The sequence below is a fragment of the Micropterus dolomieu genome, linkage group LG12 (genome assembly GCF_021292245.1).
Source record: "Micropterus dolomieu isolate WLL.071019.BEF.003 ecotype Adirondacks linkage group LG12, ASM2129224v1, whole genome shotgun sequence".
Classification (NCBI taxonomy): domain Eukaryota; kingdom Metazoa; phylum Chordata; class Actinopteri; order Centrarchiformes; family Centrarchidae; genus Micropterus; species Micropterus dolomieu.
The window spans coordinates 31,765,184-31,776,980 of NC_060161.1; the positions used below are offsets into that span (position 1 = coordinate 31,765,184).

Here is an 11,797-nt window from a genome sequence, read left to right on the forward strand (position 1 = left end):
CCTACTTTCTGTTGTTCAGTGAGAAACGTGAGCTCCAGCTAGCATATTGGAGATCTATTAGATATTCTGGTTTTGAACTGCCCGTGGGAGGAAAGTACATGTAAAAATCTGTACATTCTTGATTAAAAGTCATGTGAAATCTCTTTTATGTTTCGTCTCCTCAATTCGGGTGTGTTTCCAAAACGCCTCTGGTGAATCTCGCGGACTCGACTCGCAAGCCTCGGTATGCACAGATTTGATTGGCTGAGCAGCGTCACATGAGACGATTGGAGCACATGCGATTGGTCTGTGAGTTTCCTGGCCCTCTAAACCAGTACAGTAAATGCTAGAAAAGCTGCGCGGGGTAAAATAGAAACGCTCCGTCACGAGGTAGTAAGTCTCAATAATAAATGGGCTGTAGGTCGGCGGTCCGGAGAGGACGGCGGCTGGGTCCGGATCCAGACCGCGGTCCGCCTATTAGTGACCTCTGCTCTAGTCTACATGAATGAGATTTCTCCACAATATGACGTATGTGCTTGCAAAAATCTATCTCTGGGTTCAAAGTGTCCCACCATAACATGGCACACATACACATATTGTAATTCCTCTATTTTAATAGAGATCACAAAAATTCAGAAATCAAAAGACTTTTTCTTTTAACAAGGTCACCATATTGGAGGCTAGCGGCCGTGTCGGAGGACGGGTAGAGACCTACAGAAATGAAAAAGAGGGCTGGTATGCTGAGCTGGGAGCCATGAGGATCCCAAGTTATCACCGGTGAGTTAATGTCATTTCCTTTAAACGAACAATTAAATATGTACATGTGCATGGAACATTAGCCCTAATCAAAACATAACCACAGTGGTATAATATCAGAAAATGGGTGTATTTGTGAAACAGTTGTATGGTTGAATCTCAGCTACACCTAATAAACTGTAATAATAAACTGAAATGTTATAAATACTATAATCTCTGTAGGTAAACTATCCAAATAAGTGTAACCTATAAATATTTATAATATATTAACTTTTTTTAATGTTAGAATATTGTAGACTGCTAATACACTGATTTATACTAGTTATTCCCCCATGATGTGAATAGTGCATCTACAGTGGACAGATTTAGGAGTCAGCATGTCATTGTGCTAATATCTGATCTTTGGCAACTATTTTTTTCTACTTCAAGCACTGCCACCTAGACATGGGCCGAGACGAGATTTTAACGTTATGATTACCTTAAGCTAAAATATTACTGTTTCATGGTATTGCGATTACAGCTTTAAAATACACTCTTTTTACATCTGGGGAAAAAACATACACTTTTGTCACTGAATACAATATATTTTATTTTTAGGCAACAACATAGACTACTGATTCTGTTGCTTCTTCTGTTTTTAAATGTTGTTATTTATTTATTTATTTATTTTCTAAACCTTTCCTGTCCAGCAGCATAGAGTATGAGAGGCTGGATACCATGTTGTGCCAGACAGATTTTAGTTTAACAAGAGTATTAATATCCTCCTTTGTCTGTTTTATTATTTAAAAAAAACAAAAAGCAGCAAGTCCCAGCCCGGCAGCAAACGCGCCGTGCAGGTTGTCGTGCACCCGCCAATAAAAGTCTGCCGTCCCCCCAACCGCCGGAAAAGCGAAGGCCGCCAGCAACAGCACTACAAAAATCCAGGATGAAATTCTCAGTGCACAGCTCTGAACCACAACCGAATCAATCCGTGAGGCACCCAGTGACCCCCACCCCCAGTAGCCAGGGCACCCAGCAATCCCCCCAAGAACAAAGGACACAAGAGCACATGTCCCAGGGACAGCCATGCCCCTCCCCGAGGGAGAGAACAGTGCTGGGGAGCTTCCCACCACCAGGGAGCGAGAATGCAGGAGAACCAGGGCTGACAGTACCCCAGCCCAGCTGAAGGCCATCCCCCCTGAGTGCAGGCAGAGCCAGAACCCCCAAGCCCCGTGACCCCAGACAGGGACCCAGCCCCATCGAAGAGGGCCAAAACCCAGACCCACCCCAGGCCAGGCAATGCGGAAACCAACCCCATGGCCCTCCGACACCCCAGGGCTCCAGTGGCAGGACACAGTGATACGCCCTCCTACACCTTCAAATGTTGTTATACTAAGTAATATAAGTAAATTGAGGGGTGAAACCAGCTTATGATTTATCGAAGAGGGACAGTTGGTGTTCCCGTAGATGGGATACCATATTTGTCGTATTGCCTCAGTTTCTTTCAATGGTGGAAAAATTTCAGGGGTTCCCCTCCTTTGGCCATCGTACAATTAGGTGACTGACTGCTTGCAACCGGGGGGGGCTGCACACACACCTTCAAACCAGTAACCAGCCCACGCCTACTGCCACCACTGAATGTCTCACTTACACATCAACAGTAGTTGCTGACTGTTGGGATCTTTCTTTAGTTACTCTCAGCTCACATGCCTTAAAGAGACCTTACAAATACAGGCTAACTCTGCCACCATTAACTCCTCTGTCAACAGCATTGTCCGCTGGTTTGCTGATGAGCTGGGAGTCAAGCTGCAAAATTTCACCATGGATGACCCCAACACCTTTTACCTGGTTAATGGGTTGCGGAAGAGGACTTACGCCGTAAAAGCAAACCCTGATATCCTGAATTACAAGGTGCGGAGAAATGAGAAAGGGAAGTCAGCTGACGAGCTGCTACAGCAAGCTTTGCAGAAGGTAAGAGGAAAGGACAGAGGGATGGAGTCAAAGGGCCTTGATGAAAAAAACAACTTAGAACTGACTGACAAGATGGTTTGCAATAGATCAACAGTTCAAATATGCGTGTCGCTAATCCAAATTTTGACGTAAAGCGTACATTCAGATGTTAACGATAACATTTAGCATCATGGTAAGGTATTCGCCAAACTATTTAAGGTTTACCCTACAGTAACACTACTCCTGAATAAAATTTCAAGTCAGTCAATTCAATACTTCACTCTTTAACAAAATGTTAGCACTGACATTGCTGTCAGTGGGTTCAATTGAATACATTGTCTTGTCTCCAACAGCTTCCACTGGTTTGCTTTTTGTTTCTGGTAATGATTGAGTTACTCGATCATGGCTAATTATAGAGAGATATCGAAGCTCAGTTTGCGTGTGTGAACACTCACAATAACAGCACAAGTTCTCTTACATTTTCCTTTTCTTATTTGAAGGTGAAAGATGAGGTGGAGGCTCATGGCTGCTGGGCTGCACTGACAAAATATGACCATTACTCTGTGAAGGTAAAACACGTGTCCTCAATACAGTTTGTAACACAGTTTTCAGCTGTTGATTTTTTTTTTAAAAAAGGACACTTAAAATTAAGATTAATGATCAATTTGAGGGATTGAACACTGAATGTAGAAAACATATGTGTGTTGTTTCACAGGAGTATCTGAAAAAAGAAGGTGGGCTGAGTCGAGAAGCGCTGAGGATGATCGGAGACTTACTCAATGAACAGAGCCTCATGCACCTGGCGCTGACTGAGATGATCTACATCCAGAGCGACGTCAGCGACGGCACTAAGTAAGACTGCTTGATTTAACACAAAATTATTTTTTTTCTGAACAGTGTTAGGAATGTCTTATGTCTTTGGGGATACTTGAAACAAAACAGTAGTGTCATCAGACCGCACCTTATAGAAATAGTAGTAGTTTGTAGCTGTTTTGAAAGCCCACACTCCGGGGGGGGTGACAAGCCAGCCATCATACAACCGTGATGGAAGTAGTTTTGGTAAAAATAAAAGAGAGCTTGAGAGAGAAGTTCTAATCCAGACTTTCTCACCTCACCTGTAAACCTGGCAATTCGCTGTGTGGTGTCTCAATTGTTTTTATAGTTACATGAACTGCTGGACTTCCCCTGGGATTCTGGTGTTGGAAAGGTTTGGGTGAAGGGTTTCAAATGTGAAGAACATCATTTGAAGCATTCAGATTGCTTTATTATGATAGTGTACAAATACATAACTATATTTATTCTCACTGTTAGCTTACCCTCTGTTGCACATAGGCTATAGTTGGGCTCATTTATATGGTTGTGTATATACACTGTACAATAGAGACTTGGAGTGCCATCAAATTCTTCTATTTTGGGACATGCTTGGTTCAAAGCCAGAGCTGCTGCTTTAATTTAATTTATTCTTTACTATGACTAGCGTCTGTGTTTTAATATGTATTAATTTAACAACAACCGGCTTTTTACTGCTCCTTTACTATATAGGCCAGGAAGCAGAGAAAGCTGCTGGCAGGGATAACTAAAAGTTGACATACTTGTTTTAGTAGCCTCAGGCCAAATGAATATGAAAGTCTGCAGAATCTCCTGAATAGATTATCAAACAGTGTTGCCATCACGTAATGCAAACTCAATTCTATGAGACAAAAAATGTGTGTTTTTGTTTTTTAGGTACTATGAAGTGACCGGTGGGTCAGACCTCCTGACCACAGCTTTTCTCAATGTCCTTGATGTCCCCATCCTCCTCAACTCTAAGGTCAAACACATCCACCACTCACATAAGGGTGTAACTGTATCTTACCAGACAGGCCAAAAGTCCTCTTTAAAAGACCTTTCTGCTGACGTCGTTCTTGTAACAACCACGGCCAAAGCAGCCCTTTTCATAGACTTTGATCCACCTCTCTCCATCAGAAAGATGGAAGCCCTGAGGGGGGTCCACTATGAAAGCTCCACTAAAATCATCCTCACCTTTAACGAGACGTTCTGGGAGAAAGATGGAATCCATGGAGGAAAGAGCATCACAGATGGCCCCTCTCGTTTCATATACTACCCCAGCCACAGTTTCCCAAAAAATAAGACCATCGGCGTCCTCCTGGCTTCCTACACCTGGTCTGATGACTCCCTTCTCTTCCAAGGAGCGAGTGATGAAGACTTGAAAGAGCTTGCTCTGAGAGATTTGACGAAGATCCACGGCGAGCAAGTCAGGGATAGATGGAGAGAGGTGGTGGTAAAGAGGTGGAGCGTGGATCCTTACAGCTTGGGCGGCTTCGCTCTCTTCACACCCTACCAACATCTAGAGTACGCCAAGGAGCTCTTCAGAAGTGAAGGCAGGGTGCACTTTGCTGGTGAACACACAGCCTTCCCTCACGCTTGGATCGAGACATCTATGAAATCTGCAATCAGGGCTGCTACCAACATTAACAAAGCTGCACTCAAAGATTCAGCTAGAACTCAACACCACAGTGAGCTGTAGGGTCCTAAATGTGCTTTCCAGGACAGTCAGATTGAGAGTAGGAATGATAGTGTCAGATATGTGACTTTATCCCGTATGTTACATTTGTCATGAGGCATATTGATAAACGACGCATTAGTTGTCTGTGTATGTATTGTGTTTATGTTTAGGTATATGAGAAAATGAGATGATACAACTCAAGGTTTTACCCTGAAATAAATTTAATTCAATTCAATATGTAGTTCAGAAAGTAAAGAGGGAGAAAAATTACACAGAAGTTTAACCTATTTCTTTGCGGATTGCATTACTTGCTTTAATCGTGAGGCCTATTGTGATAATTTTTCCACCATGCAACTCTAATCCACATCAAATAAGTCGATGAAAGATGGCTTGTTCTAGGCAACAGAATAATCTGGTGTCATTCACTTTCTTTATTGGCTTGATCGATAACTGTACTTACATTAGTGTAAACTCGTAACACTTTTCTGACACATAGTTTTATGTAATAGGATCTTTCTCAGGATACAAACCTTTGCAAAACACATTGATATCTTCCAAAAAGTATAATCTTTACAAAACCAAACCACAACAAATGGCTCCCTTTTAGACATATTTTATTTCATTGCTAATTGACTGTATGTAGCAACAGTCATAACAATGAACAGCATTGGCAAATGGTTAATACAGAGAGAGAGAAAGAGCGAGTGTGTTCCAAACCAACTACTACAAACGTGTTACGAGGAACATGTCAAAGTTGTTTATACAGTTAATGAGTTAATTTATGTTCTCATGTTAGTTATTTTGTAATCTAGATATTTTATTGTCCCAAATTTGTAATTGGTGCTCAGAATTACATAATTTGCTTTCTATAATCACTTTATTACAGAAAAGACAGTGAAAGTTGTTGGGCAATGGACAGTTGATCACATTGAATAGTATGATTTTATTACATTACAGATACACTTTATGTGGATATACTAAACAATTTGCATATTAAAAATACTGTTTAATCTTTGACATTCTGTAAAGATAATTCAGTTGTTAAGAAATTTGTCATTAGTGAGCATGAGTCATCAAACCCAATGCTTGAATTAATAAATTGAGAGTAAACATTACTGATTTGTGTGCAAGAGTTGAAATCAAATGTAACTCCTTTGTTCTAATTGCTTGACATTTTTAACCCACAACAATCACAATAAAACTCTGAAATCCTGTTGGGACTGCTGTATATGTAAAGGCAACAAGCTCTGATTCCTTTGTTAATCCAACAATAATAATATAATAAATTATATTAGTGAAAAGTACTCTTAACTGATTTCATACAATTGTCCTCAAATTCAGTCATTGTAAACCACAACCACAGCACCCCCATTATGGTCATGATGGTGTGGAAAACCCTCTGCTTTGATTGGTCAACCCGGTCCCTGTTGCCACCCACATCCCCTGGCCCAGGGAGAATCAGAAAACAGAGAACACGAAGGCTGCAGAAAGAGACAATAATTAAAGAGAAGATCAATAAGCAGAATAAAGGGACAATGGGAGAAACAAGGAAGCCTGCAGCTCCACTCCACCCGAAAGACAGCAGGCAAACACAACCAACACTGATGTTTCTGATCCTGACCCCACTTGACTGTTTAAGCCCCAGGTAGGTGACAGGGTGAACAACAGCCAGGTATCGCTCTACACAGGTCAGGATGTGGAAGAACATCTGTCCAGGGTAAAAAATATAAAATATGTAAAACCCAACTTTGGTCATATCTGAGATATCAGTCAGTCTGCCATAAAAGTAGACTACACTCCCCAAAGCAAAGATCAGCTCCATAGCAACCATGTGGTAGGTGAATATGTCAGAGTGGCTCATTGTTGCAAAGGAGTGCTGCTGCCACCATCGTTGGTAACCCAGGCCGACAATGACAGACAGAGGAGGAGGAGGAGGAGGAGGAGGAGGAGGAGGAGGTAGGCCTTTGTTACAGCAAAGGCAGCAAAAAAGTCCAGCACTGGTTTCTAAGCAGAGGTAAAAAGTATTAGGGGACGAGGAAGAAGAGTCTCACATATCGGTTTGTGCGGTACTGCTTTAATGGAGAAAAGAGAGAAAAGAAAAACAAAAATACACTTACTGAGACAATGAGAGAATTGTGTTTATTACCTAAAACTTTGTGATTTTTCTGAAATATATATATTGCTGTAGCCTATATTTCCAGTGTATGGAGGTAAATCCAAGTTATGAGATGCTAGGTCAAAATATTATTTTATATATGGGGAGAGATACTTTAGTTTTAGTTTAGTTTAGAGTTTTAGTAAAAGCTACAGTATGGAGGTCTCATATGTCCCTAATATGAGTAAATGACCAGTTGGAAACAGGCATTCAAGAATCTTGATTATGGTCAGCATGTATCGTATTTCTGCTCTTTTAGTTGTAGTATAGTTACATCTATGTATACATAACAGTAAACAAAATGCACAAACAGTAAACAACTTATATAGACTACAGAATACCAACTGTTGTGGATTATGATGCCTCAAAATCATCACAATTTAATTCAGAAAAATCAGTGACATCCAGAGCATGATATCTATGATAAAATCTACAAGTGTCTGTTGAACACCGAAAATGCTACTAAAAAACAAATCATCTAACTATATAATCTAATTTGTCATCCTGATTCAGGGTTGTGTTTACAGCCTGGTATTTTTCCTTCTCTGTGCAGAAACAGCAGAGGTAACACCAGGCTGTTTGGCAAATTGAACCACATTGAGGTTGACTTCAACACACACTGAACACTGTAGCTCACGTTTGGTGCGGAGCCCACAATATTGCAAACAAGATTCCCACCAAACTTCAACAACAGCACTCCCATAATGATCATGATAGTGTGAAAAGCCCTCTGCTTTGATTGGTCAACCCGCTGTCTGACCCCACCCACCTCCCCTGGCCGTGGGCGAATCAGAACACGGAGAACAGAAAGGCTGCAGAAAGTAACCAACAATTAAAAGGACAACCATCATGGAGGCACTTGGTACTTGACTGTACTTAGGATAGTTCTGGGTCAGGATCACAAAACCCATTCCTGTAAAGCCGTACAGCCAAATAAACCCGGTGCTGATATTTCTGATGCGGACCCAACCTACCCGTCGCAGTCTCATGTAGGTGATGGGGTAAACAACAGCCAGGTAGCGCTCAACACAGGCCATGATGGGGAAGTACATCTGTCCAGCCCAGGGGAAAGCCCAAATGAAGGACCCCACTCTCCTCATCGCAGACAGATTGGTGTAGCTGCTGCAAACGATGATGGTACTGCCTAACATTCCAGTCAGCTCCATGATAGCCAAGTTGTAGGTGACAAAGTCAGAGAGACTCTCAGCTGATGCTGAGGAACTTTGTTGTTTCCATCGCTGGAATCCCAGATTGAGGACAAAGATGGAGGCAGGGAGGAGGAGGAGGATGCTGGTCAAGGTGAAGGCAGTGTATATGCTTCTACTAATGATCATGTCATAACATCCAGGGGAATAGAGCGAGGAGTTGGAGGAGGAGGAGTTGACTGACATGTTCAAACAATAGAGGCTTGAATAGGAGAAGAGAGACAAAGGAAGAAAAGGAAAAATAAGACACGATATTACTAAAATAAATTGTGCTGAAAAAAACAAAAATGCTACAGTACAATCTTGATTCATATCATGTTATATTGTACTACATTACTATTGTACTACAAGCCTTTTATCATTTAATAAGAGGACTTATTTTTTTTATGTCTATGCATGTAGGCAATGTAGAAACATTGCTGTATATATTGATTGTTAACATATGCAGTCTGTATTTAGGTAATGTTACATAAAGAGCAATTAAAATATAAAAAGACTATTAATAAAATAATTAATAAAAAGACTAATAAAAGACTTTAAATTCTGTAACCAACGAAAATAACATGTTCAGAATTTTGTGCTGCTTTTTCAACAGATGTCTTTGGTTTTCTTTTTTTCCGCTTCATGTAGTATTAGCTACTGTTGTCAGTTTTAATGCACAAGCTGATAAAAATATTAACAATGAAATCCAAGAGAAGATGATTAAAAAAAACTCCCACCTCACCAAAAGTGTTGCTGATCTTCCTTTCTTGTGTCATTGACTGCTGTATGGACGTTTGCAAGTGTGTCTGCCTCTCTGTATGTATGTGTGTGTGTGTATGTATGTATGTATGTATGTATGTATGTATGTATGTATGTGTGTGTGTGTGTGTGTGTGTGTGTGTGTGTGTGTGTGTGTGTGTGTGTGTGTGTGTGTGTGTGTGTGCAGTGTTTCATGTTTGTTATGTAAAGTTTAACCCTGTAAGACCAATGTGGTAAAATGACATCACTTTTAGCTCTCTTTTTTTGTAAGACCACATTTACATAGCCAATGGGTCCAATTGTTTAGTCTCACAATGCTATTGGATACTAAATGTTTATATACTGTATGTTCAGTCCTAATGCAGAAAATATAGTATGGAAATGTTTCCATAAGTGAATAAAATGCACAAGCATAAGTCTCTTGTGTGAAGTGATTAGTGCTGCTTGTGCATCATTGAGTCTAAATGTTTGACAGGTTTCAAATGACATGTAAACTACAACTGCTGCTTATTCAAATCAGAACACCTGTGTTCCCAGTTTGGCTTTGTTTGTGTTTACTGGTGTCATTTAGAAAGCTTGATGTCATCATGACTCTACGATATCTGGTTTTATTTGTTTAAAGACCAATGATGTAACTGTGCATATTACTAACTAATATTAAATGTTGCGTTTCTAAAATTGAGTTTTAAACGTGTGAATGATTTTGCCCCAGAACATATACTGTAAATCAAATGATCTCAAAATGTAATAGCAAAGGAGTCACTACTAGGGGAGCAGCAAGTGGAGACTGCAAACCAGCAAAACACAGAACAACATTTGGTCAGTCGTCAAGTTACAGTTCCACAGATTTGGAATACCCGGCAATTAGAAATAAAAAAGTTTAATATTAAGGCAAAACTACGGCTTAAACATAAGCAAACCTGTGAAAACTGAATGCACTGGTTTAAACAGCAAATATACTGTCTCCAGTGGTTTTTGTTATGTCACTGAATCACGAAGTGACTTGTTGAGGGCACAACTGGGGGAAGCACTGAGTCAGACAGACAATGCATTTTCAAAAACGTTAAGGTGACGCCAATGTCACCACCTTATCACAGTGCTCTTGAGCAAGACACTGGGACAATATTATGCAGCTGCACTTGGAAGTTGCCTGTTGGGATATTTAGCGCAGTGTACTACAAACACACCAAATCATTTTGTGCTTTTGCGATATGCAAAAAGTCCTCCTGTCATCTGTCACTGTGTCACATGGTGTCACTGTGACATTAGAAAATGCACACATCCTCTCTCTCTCTTTCTCACACACACACACACACACAAACAAACATACAAACACTCAAGCATCAATGAATGGACCAGATATTATTAAATCAGGGTGAAGACACCGGAGAAGAACAGTCACGAAACGTTGCTGACAAGGTGAGTTTGATTCAGTAACTTCAATGTTTATTGATGTACATTTTTAAATAATAAGAGGTTAATTCTTTTTGCTCCACGTCTACCATTCAACCTTAATTACCAAGTACTCTACTGACAAAATAACAGCTTTATTGGTGATATCCATGTTGTAAAAGTTTTTTAAATAACTGAAGTTATTAAGTTAATTAGCAGCTGTAAGCTGTGTTGTTTTTGTTAGGTTTTATAGACTATTTTATCTCATATCCTGCATGCCTTTCATGTGTAGTAACTCAAAAAATTCATAACAAAGTGTGTGTGTTTGTGTGTGTGTGTGTGTGTGTGTGTGTGTGTGTGTGTGTGTGTTTTAAACATGACCTAGTGTTTCGGACCTAAAATTGGGTATTAAGTTGCCATTTAATAATAAATAGTGATAAGGCTGAGACAAGCCAACAGGAAAGTTAAAGTTAACACAGGATTTGGGTTTGCAACAGAGTAAGTCATCAAGTTAATGTGAAAAGATGAGTTTCAAGCTAGGTGTTGAAGGAGCAGGAAGGTGTGGGGTCACAGCTGTTTAATGTTTAATAAGTCTAAGAGACAAGCTAAGAATGATAATAATTTCTGTCTTTTCCAGAATCTCACATTATTCTCTCCAAGTCTTAAGACCTTCGGACATATAGATATGTCGGTCAACTCTTCCTTTAACTCATCTGACTCCTCCCTCCATCTTTTACTCAGCAATTGCTTTGGGTCCAGATCGAGCATTTTCATCTTCACAGCCTTCTCCATCACCAACATCCTCCTCCTCCCCCTCTATATCCTCGTCTTCTACGTGGGCTTCCAACGATGGAGGCAACAGCACTCTGGTTCATCAGCAGTGATGACGAGTCACTCTGACATCTTCACCTATAACGTGGCTGCCCTGGAGGTGATCAGTATCTTGGGGTGTGGCTTTTACTGTGGTGGGGCTTTAACAGATACTCAAAGTATGATATCAGTGGGGATGAACATGTTCTCCATCACCTCACCTGGACAGACTCTGTTTCACCTCCTGACCTGTGTGGAGCGCTACCTGGCTGTTGTTCACCCCGTCACCTACCTGAGCCTGAGACATGCAGGTGGGGTCAGGAT

At 40.6% G+C, this 11,797-nt stretch overlaps 1 protein-coding gene across 1 annotated transcript in view; it reads left to right on the forward strand.

Annotated features, from left to right (window-relative positions):
- LOC123981089 (L-amino-acid oxidase-like) overlaps positions 1-6,378 on the forward strand; it is a 10,878-nt gene extending 4,500 nt beyond the window's left edge. Inside the window, exons 4-8 of the mRNA XM_046065731.1 lie at positions 644-756; positions 2,484-2,685; positions 3,165-3,233; positions 3,380-3,516; positions 4,390-6,378. Coding sequence (XP_045921687.1) covers positions 644-756; positions 2,484-2,685; positions 3,165-3,233; positions 3,380-3,516; positions 4,390-5,191 — 1,323 coding nt within the window. The 3' untranslated portion in view covers positions 5,192-6,378. The remainder of the gene's footprint in view (positions 1-643; positions 757-2,483; positions 2,686-3,164; positions 3,234-3,379; positions 3,517-4,389) is intronic.
- The last annotated feature ends 5,419 nt before the right edge of the window (positions 6,379-11,797 follow it).